The sequence below is a fragment of the Bacillus rossius genome, chromosome 1 (genome assembly GCF_032445375.1).
Source record: "Bacillus rossius redtenbacheri isolate Brsri chromosome 1, Brsri_v3, whole genome shotgun sequence".
NCBI classification, from domain to species: Eukaryota; Metazoa; Arthropoda; class Insecta; order Phasmatodea; family Bacillidae; genus Bacillus; species Bacillus rossius.
Genome location: NC_086330.1, coordinates 371,582,521 through 371,592,575, shown reverse-complemented (window position 1 = coordinate 371,592,575; position 10,055 = coordinate 371,582,521). Strand labels below are relative to the sequence as shown.

Here is a 10,055-nt window from a genome sequence, read left to right as displayed (position 1 = left end):
GAAGACGTCATAACGATCCTACTTTATTTGACAAAACATATTGGAAGGAGTTGGAAAAGGAAATTTAATAGGGTGACAGGGCCTTTACAAAAAAAACATATTTATATTGGTCGGTCCAAACGACCTAATGATTAGTCGAATGGTATATTTTTGAGCCTGGGTGAATTGTAAGTAATTTTGTGTAACAGTCCCACAGTTTTCACCATATATATATATGTTGGCAGTTGGCAACAATTTACATTTATTTTTCTTGTCGTCTGCAACATAGAGTAAGTAAAGGGAGTAAAGGGAGAGGCGCCACTCCCATAGTAACTCCATGGATCGTTCGTTTAAATTTGTAAACAAAACCCTTGCCCTTGCGATCATACCATTTCTTTGCAACTTGACAACGAAAAAATTACATCTAAATACAACCTGAGAAAGGTTTAGCGCGTCATTGTTGGCGTCATTGTTCACAAGCTTGGTGCAAAAACGGCACAACAATTCTATTTATTTTATTTTGCTCGTGTTTTTGTTTATATAAACGGCAAAAGCAACCTCAACCTGTCCTCAGTAATTGTGTAAACATTTTAAAAATATAATACATTTTAAAGTCTGCAAAGTGTTATATTTTGTAGTTATTGTTGTGAAAGAAACCTGAATTGTTTGTGCAATATGCACTTAAATAGTGAGAATTCAACAGTTGTTTGGAAGTATTAGGTAAGTAAGTATATCTTCACTGACACAGAATATTTGCTACATTTAAAATAATTACTTGCCTGCATTTTTTTTTTAGATTATCGGTACTCTAAAATACAATTTTTTGAATGTTTTTATTTATTTATTTATATTAGAAAAATGCCTACTTAGGAAATTTCTTTCAAAGTTCTGTAAATGTCCTTGAATTTTCAGATAGTTAATTCTTAATACATTTTGACTGGGTAATTGTTCCTTATTACCTACACAGTTGTTTTTTTAACATAATTTGTTAAAATAAAGTAAGTAATTGCAAGGAATTAGATTCAAAGCTGTATTGTTACCATAATATATTTGATTTTAAAATGACTCACAAATGTTACCTACTTTGATTGATTGGTTAATTTATCAATTGATACGCTTGCGAATGGGCTTCTACCCGGTTTTCTTCTACGAGGTACATGATGTTAATTCAGTATGTTACAAGATATGGTTACGGGTGACATTACTATCACGAATATTATTCTAATGTCTGTCAAGAATGTCACATTTTGATTTGTGTCATACTTAAAGTATAATTATTTTAACAACAATGACATAGGTAAGTATGCATGTTACTTTGAGGCTCATAATATATTTTTGGTAATAGCTAAAATAAACTTGATAGGTACATTCATTATTACTATTTTTTTTGTCAAACATTGAAATATTGTTTTTGTAATAATTTATATCTTCAAGTGGCAGCATTTGAAACTATTCAAAATCTTCTCCTGAAAAATACAGTTTTCGGGTTATGGTGTTGTATTTAATGAGCAATATATTTAAAAAATAGTTTGATAAATTTTTTTCTGTAGAATTTTATTCTTTTTTATTTATAAAAACTTATTATTTAGATTTCCTAACCATGTTAAATCTTGAATTCCTCGTTAAGTCTGAAATAGTCAGTTTGTGTGATGGGTTGATGAGTGTCATTTTTCAGTTCATATTGGATTTTAAAAAAAATTGTGTCAGTGTAGGGCAAGGCGAATATTGAGGGACTTAAGTACCGTCTGTCCATAAATATACTATATAAAATATGGCAAGATTTCAAACTCTTAATTAATTTCTAGTTCACAACTATAGATTAAATCACTTGCACTTTATACTTGCATATCACAAAATACAGAGTTTACTTGAGACCTTACAACTTTTACCGCAGACTTATATAGAAAGGTAAATCCAGAAGTTTATCTTTAACGGAGTGCATGTTTATCTCGATTAGTGCAGAGTATAATCACAGTCGTAAAACATTTTTGCCAGCCCATATACTTACCTGCATTTTATGAGAAATAAGTATAAATTTGTACATATAAATTGAAAAGTAGAAACTATTTATGCTCAGTGATAAGAATTTACATCATTGGTAGGTACTTTGCAAAAATAAAAAATAAAGAAGTAAATATTTGTGTGTAAGACACTGTGTATTATATCGTGAGTTGTTATCTTTTTTGTTTGTGATTTATGTTTATAATTTTGGTTATCTACAAAACATCTAAGAACAGAATGTTGATTCTTTTTTTCACCCTTAAAAATGATATTTATGGAGTAAAGGTAACCTCATCTAACCGTCTTTATGATGTTTGCAATGTAAAACACGATAAACTCGAATTGTAATTTGAAGGCAGTGGAGACGTTCCCAGAGCGGGAGGTCCGAGGGTACATGCGCTCCGCTCCTGGGACAAGACCCCACCCGCCGGATGGAGCCGGCACGCACCGAGGGAGATCCCGGGAAGACGGAGCCTTTCGAAGCCGTGTTCGTGACCGTCAAGGAAGAGCTGCCGGTGAGTTTGGACTGTAGACATACAGATGATGTTTCAGTGTTTGGAATGTGTCAGGGTCTTGGTCGTGTAACTTCTCTTTATTCTCCGTCTGCCTGATGAAGCTTGCGGGGGCTTGCGCATTAATTATGTTAGTAGTTGACACACCCAGTCTTAACATAGTTACCATAGTTTTAAATGGCAGTTACATACGTATAATTGAATATTATTTGTTAATTCTGTGACTTCTTTAAAACATTGTCTACAATTTATGATTTTATGATTTTCCATTTATTTGGGAGCTTCATAGGTGTTTAATGCAAAGCAATGACTTGTAATTTCGAAGCAAATGTCAGTTAAACTCTTAAGTGGTGAGAACTTAGAACACAAATGCAGAATTACCACTAACATTCAATTATATATGAAACTCCCATTGAACACAATGTTAAGCCCGGGTGTGTTCAGTACTAGCACCATTAGTTCAAAGGCTTCACTAAGGGGACAGATAGCACCAATGATAAGAATAGGAAGTTTCCAGACCTTAATAAATGAATGTGGTCAGGGTTTAGCTTCCAATTTTTTGATTTGTTTTAAGCATTAATTGCTTACTCTGTAAACAAAAAAAGGAATGGAAGTTTTTGTTTGAAAGAAAGTGTTTTGTTATCTGGAAGATTTCAATATGTTAAAACAATTTTTTTAAGAGTATATTTACAAACTAGTTGTGCACAAAATAATTGCGGTTTTTGCTTCAAGCCCAGAAGTCCTGGTGATTGTGGAACCTAAAGTTAATGGACGAGTTACTACAGAACCTCAGTACTAACTTGCAGGTTTTTGCATACCAACTTGGAGCTCGATTTCATAAGTTTTGGAATCTGTACCATTACAGGATGGACAAGTTCTCTCACGAGTTGTGAGCTCAGGAGAGCTGCTACTGCAAGGATCGGGAATGTATAACCCATACGTGCATTTGTAGGTGCTTCAACATTGTGCCAAGACCTTTTAATCACTTTGTACTTGAGTATGAAAGCTTATTCAGGCATTAAAATAATTTATATTGTGTTGGAAGAGTGACTAGGGGTTGATGTTGTGCGTGATGAAGACCAGGTTCCTCACTCGGAAACTTTAAAATAAGTTGTGACCCAACTAAGCACTAATACGTTCTTTTGGAATCAGTTAGTTGAGTGGTAAGATGTCAAACATTTGGAACTGACTCCACTTGTGTTTGAACCATTGATTTTTGAGCACAAACTGGAAAAAAACTTGGTTGGTAAATAAACTTAATGAAATATGTTTTCATTAATTTAAATCGCACTAAAATATAAAACATAGGAAAATCCTAGTTAAATTTTACACGTTTGTTGTAATGAGTAATTAGTGGTTGGTTTACGTTGAGCTTGTTAAAAACGACAAACATCACAATTCCTCTCTGATCCTGAGTGTTGGACCAATGTGCTCACTGCGGGTGGGAATGTGGCAGGACGAGGACGACGCTGGGACGTGGGTGGCCTGCAGTGCTGCCAACGCGGCGGTGAAGGAGGAGCCGGCCACCCACGCAGGTGTGTGGCAGCTGAGAGCAGCACTGGTGTAAATTCCTAAATTCCTACTGAAACAGCGTCTATTTATATTTCCATGCGCGTATAAGGTTTTTTTTGCTCTTTTATATAGAAAAATGGTTTCATCTTATTCGTCAATTTGTAGCATTGCAGTATACATGCCCTTTCTACTAATAATATTTTTACTAAGAATGGGTTAGGTTGCCAGTATATTTTATTCTGAATTAATAATTATAATTATGCAATAATCATGTTTCTTCTGTCATCCTTTTAACTGTATTTTGCTATTTATATTTACTTAATATTATGTATAATGAGTTTTTTCTATTAATTTAAATTGGAATATGGTATTATAATTGTATATTACGTTTTTATTAGAATGCCGCTGTTACATAATGTCTGGAACAAGGGACGGTGTCTGGGGTGATGTGTAGAAAGAGAGAGGCATAAGAGGCCTATAAGTGCAAGTGAGAAAGAAACAGTGAGTCCCCAGTAAGAGAGAGACAAAAGCTGGGATTCCCCACTGGTCGTGGGAACTGTGTGATAACTGATGTCACACGGTGTGGGAGAGAAGGAGAAAGTGAATCCCATGTTTCTATGTATGAAAATGGTTTTCTATGTGTGTTCTGTTTTCCTATTGGCTTGTGATTTGTAGAGCGAATGAAGCGTGCGTGTGATTGGTTGGTGAGGTCATGTGACTTCTCCCAGTGTGGAGGAGACGGTGGCAGGACTTCAGCAGTCGTCCGTCGAACGCTGCACGAGTAGGTCGCGTTCGGTGGCTTCTCGCCAAAAATGAAGTAATTTGCTGGATAGATAATTTAACGTTGGTGGTCAGAGCCATGCCGATATTAAGTTAACCTAATTTTTTTTATATTTCATTCGGACATTAATTAGAAATTGTGATCACCTTCGTCGGCGGTTGGCTCGGGGCGAAATTCGGTTTCGCTGGGTGCGGCCACGTTTGAAGCCGCACTGACTTCGTGTACTTACAGAAAAATATTACTGAAAGATGCTAATTTTCTTTAATTTTCATCGCGCGAGCTGCGAGCATTTTTAGACGGGCAGATGTACGTGTTGAACGAGTGAGTGAAACATTGGAAGTGTTTGGATTCATCTGTGCATTCTATTTGAAAAATAAAACAACAAAAATTATAATCGGCATTGAACATCTTTTTATTTTTGTATGTAATGAACTGTTACAAATTGTCATTAAACTGATTTACCTGATAACAACTCGAGATGACGGAGTATGTTAGCACAAAAATTAACTTGCAAACAAATACACATAACCTAATTTTATTAGGTTTTGTTTTTACAAACTAATGCTCAAATCTCTAATTTGAGAGTTTCCAAAAATTACCTATTCAATACTCCGTAGTCATTATATTTATTCTGGCTTACAATTTTTAAGGATTATTTTAACCCTCAAATCCAAAATCAATCTTATATTGGATTCAACACATAGAACTACTACGTAGTCTGACACGTATAGCCTTTTAACTCTTGGTGAAATTCTATCTAGTCTGTTAACATGTAGCCTTAGAATAAAATACTTATATTTCATCAACAGAAAGCTTAGTTTTTGTACAGATGTGTAACTGTCTTTCTGTGAAGTACTAACTATAATGAGTTATGAGAATTATTATTATTTGTAACATGACTATCAACTGATAGACACAACACTAATACACTCACTATAAACAAATGCAACACTATTTGAGAGGTATCTAATTTTAATACAGTTTTTATTTATAAGGGTCCAAATTGTTTGTTAGGATAAACCAACTCAAAAACATTACCTAATTTTTATAAGTAGAGGTCTGATGGTATGTCAGAATTCAGTAGAAGAGGCAGTGGTGCCATGCGGAAGTGGTCATGTACGGGTTATGTGAGCCAGTAGTAAAATAATGTTTGCTCAACATTTAAGTTCCTCTGTCTTTGAAGAGCTGTGCATTGCCGCTCACAGCCGGGTTGGGTGCTGTCATTGTGGCGTCCCTGTAGTCTCTAGCCTCTCCACGATCACGCAGTGCCCCCTCACAAACTCTTGACTGTTGGATCCGTCAGGTAGCAGTGTTGCTGAAGTGCAGATGGTTTGAAACCTACATCTTTAAACTTACACTACTAACTGTTCTTTAGTCTGATGCTTGTGATTGTATCTTTCGTAGGTCACGGAAACAGCAGTGCATATCGGCACTTGGAGGAGGATGAGACACGGCATGCCAAGGCCCTTGGGTCGGATCGCGAGTCGACACCTCGTTCTGGCTGCTCGCTCAAGCCGGCTCGGTTACAGGCGTGGAGGTTGGGCTTGGAGAAGAAACACCAGGAAGAGAGAGTACCCGCGTCTCACGTGACGCTCGGATCCCCGGCTGCAAACACCACCACGGAGAAGTGCTTCGCTTGTTCGCTGTGCTACGCCAAGTTTGCTCGGGAGGATCACCTCAGCGTTCACACGAGAACGCACACCGATGAGAAGCCCTTCTCATGCTCGGTATGTTCTGCCAAGTTCAACGTGGAGAGTTTCCTGAGCGACCACATCAAAACTCACACCCGCAAAGAGCTGTTCTCGTGTTCGCTGTGTTCCGCTCAGTTCACCAAGCAGATCGGTCTGGACGTTCACATGAGAACTCACAACGATGGAAAGGTTCTTTTATCCGATTTCAGATCTGCACCCATTCAAAAGTGTGATCGTAAAATGCGTGTGAAAACACCTGCTGTTCGGAAGACTTTCACATGTCCGTTATGCTGTGCCAAGTTCACCGAAAATGTTGGTTTCAACATCCATGTGAGAACACACAGTAGTGAGAAGCTATTCCCTTGTTTGATATGTTCAGCCAAGTTCAGCGTAAGGAGTTTCCTCAATGATCATGTTAAAACTCACACCTGTGCGAAGTTGTTCTCATGTTCCACATGTTCAGCACAGTTCAATGTGAAGAGTTACCTGAATGAGCACATCAAAACACACACTGGTGAGAAACTGTTTGCGTGTTCAGAATGTTCTGCTAAGTTCACTACACTGATTGGGCTTAATGTCCACATGAGAACCCACACTGGTTGAAACACGTCTCACGTGAGTCGCCGTGACTCGCGACTGCGCGGTGGTTTGGGGGGGGGGGGGGGGAGGTAGAGTCCTGGGGCCTACTTTAATTTTGACTCTTTTATGCTTGGATTTACCCTGACAGGAAGAAAATTACAGGTAAATTATTAATATATTTCATACCGAACCTTACAAGCTACGTGATATACTGTACGTGGATGGCGTTTACATTTACTATGGCCATAATAATTTTAATTCTAGATTTTTTTTAAACTTTGGGGTTGTCCACTGTTCACTCAATTGGTGCATTTTGTGGTATTTAAGTTAGGAGATTCCGTCATCACGTTGCACCGGGAAATTTGTACAAGACTATTTATTATGTATTTAAAGTATAATAAAATTACTATTTTAGTGATAATATTTTGTTTAACCTTACTGAAACATTGTTTTTTTTTTTATGATGGAATTGTGTCTTTCAACTACTTTTAGTACAGTTTCGTATTATTTTCATGAATAGCATCCTAGCATGCATAGCATCTTGAGATGGCCTGACATGATGGCTGTTACTTAGGTAGCACAAAGTAGAAAAGTTTAATTTTGTTTTTGAATTTTTGAATGTACACCTATTTTGCTTGAGGTAAATTTTTCGGTTGTTGTAAAAATAGTTGATTTGTGCCATGTATGTCATAGACATCATTATGTGGCATGAAGGTGTGTATGTTAGACAAAAATAGTATTTAAAAATCCTGAAATTATCTGTGTTGTGTGTCATAAACACTTAAACTATGAACATTGAAATTGCAGTTTAGTCTACTTAATATGTTTTCCTTGCGTATTAACTTTTATAATACAAACTTACAACTATGTACTGAAAATACTTTCCTCCCCTTCTTTTTCCAAATGCACATTTGTTGATGTTTTAAGATTTCATGGAAAACGAAGAAACGTAAAATTTTAATAATTTATTTTGAGTAATATTATTATTTAAAATAGGATGTAAACAATGCTCCCCCAAAACTGTTTACACATAATTTGCAGAGCTTGACGAATAAACAATTTTACCTTTAGAATGAATTTTTATATTTTTATGTAGTACACATTACTTTTAATCCTAATTCTATATGCAACTTTTCATGAAATTTCTTTCACAGCATATTTATTACTACTGACACGATTTACACTGATTGTTATTAGGTAAATTTGAAGTAAATACTACCTTTTGTAGCCGAACCCACGGTGCGAATTATGGGAAATTTTTATATAGTTTTTCGTTTCATGGTATATAGACCTCAAATACAATTTGTGGACACGATAACTGCCGCAATTTTTTACCAATCACTTCTAAACTGATAAATAAATTCTGAAAGTGGAAAATCTCGATCAAGTTCGTTAATAGGCAATATCTGACCAAAGTGGTAGAATTGGGGAAGGTTTTTCGAAAACCGGAAAAATCGCTATAACTCCCATAATATGAGAAATATATTTGTTTGAACGTATTAAAATTTGTACAAGTAATGCAATGAATTTTAGTCTTAGCAATTTTTTATTCGTCCAACCATAACTGCAGGGGGTTGATAAAAACAAGTGCTTGAGGACAATAACAAAATCATAGCTCCCAATGTAGGTACAACTTCGGATCTATGCGATTTTTGGATTATTGTTATGATTTTTATCCAAAAAGTTTGTCTAAAATTCTAAAATTATTTTTTACGAGATGAGCTAATATTGCAAGGGGTTAAAAAAAAAAAAAAGAGTTGGAGAACGAAAAAAAAAAAAACTTAGCAAGGGCACAACTTCGAATCCGTACGATTTTTGTATTAATTTAATAATTCTATTCTTAAACTTATGTGAAGAAAATTTTTTGATTACACAAAAAATTGCTGCAAGGGACTGAAAAAAAGAGTGGTATAATTAAAAATAATACAGTTCCCTTCTTAGGCATACCATAAAATCCGTTTGAACTGTGTTAAAATCTTATAATATTCATCCAAAACATTTTGTCTAAGAACATTCTTGATAATACAAACCATTGCTGCAAGGGATTTTGAAAACTTTGGTATGGAATATGAGAATAATTAAAAGCTCTTTATCATGTACTCTATGGAATTATTTTTTGTTTTTGTTTACATTTTTAGTGTTGCTAATATTTTCCTAAGTATATTTTATGTTACAAACCATTACTGCGTGGGGTGGGAATAAAAATGATAGTAATCTAAAAATGTTATAACTTTTTTAACAAATCTATACTAATATTATAAAGCTGAAGAGTTTGTTTGCTTTTTTGTTTGTTTGAACGCGCTAATCTCAGGAACCACTGGTCCGATTTGAACAATTCTTTCATTGTTGGATAGTACATTTATCTAGGAAGGCTATAGGCTATATTATATTATCAATAACATTGGAGGGGGTTAGATACAACATGCAGTACACGTACGAAGTGTGTGTTGACAATGCCGCAGGCGCTGTAAGTTTATTTCCTATTGCCTATTAACATTGTTGCCATGCACTAGATGCCTTATCATTCTTAATTTTCCCACACAAGTAAAAAACACCCGTGTGATATTAACAACGAAGCAATCAGTACCTTAATAAGAGTTCAATTAGTATTTAAATACTTTTTATCACTTTAAATCGCAAAACTAAACTATTGTTCTTTTTCTTCTCTCTGTGTTTAATTTGTTTTTTTATTGCCATTTTTTTTTTCAAGTATATATTTTACAGAATTGAAACTTCACAGTAATGTTCCTTATGTTACGCAGGATGACATTTTCTGAAAATTAGATCCCATGGGTGGTTAAAACCAGGCAACAGTGGGTACTTTGTCTGCATGAGAACAGGATTTTGCATTGTTCATGCCTTCTGCGTCTCCATGGCAACGGGCATCGCGCGGCAGTGGTGTACCCACAAGGAGGGGCATGTATAATGAGCGGCGCAAGAGTGATCTGCCTGTAGACTGCCATAGCGAAGTACGGGTACATCGGTTGTACGTTGCGTGCA

At 35.7% G+C, this 10,055-nt stretch overlaps 1 protein-coding gene across 2 annotated transcripts; it reads left to right on the top strand.

Annotated features, from left to right (window-relative positions):
* The first annotated feature begins 447 nt into the window (after positions 1 to 447).
* LOC134530670 (zinc finger protein 26-like) lies at positions 448 to 9,003 on the top strand. 2 transcript variants are annotated; one of them, XM_063365721.1, is made up of 4 exons: positions 448 to 699; positions 2,336 to 2,495; positions 3,949 to 4,027; positions 6,190 to 9,003. In XM_063365721.1, exons 2-4 carry the CDS (start codon positions 2,412 to 2,414, stop codon positions 7,077 to 7,079), a joined length of 1,053 nt encoding a protein of 350 aa, XP_063221791.1. In that variant the 5' UTR covers positions 448 to 699; positions 2,336 to 2,411; the 3' UTR covers positions 7,080 to 9,003. The 2 variants fall into 2 exon arrangements, with proteins under 2 accessions (XP_063221791.1, XP_063221798.1); XM_063365728.1 differs by lacking the exon at positions 3,949 to 4,027 and having other exon boundaries at positions 514 to 699; positions 6,190 to 7,146.
* Positions 9,004 to 10,055: the final 1,052 nt, after the last annotated feature.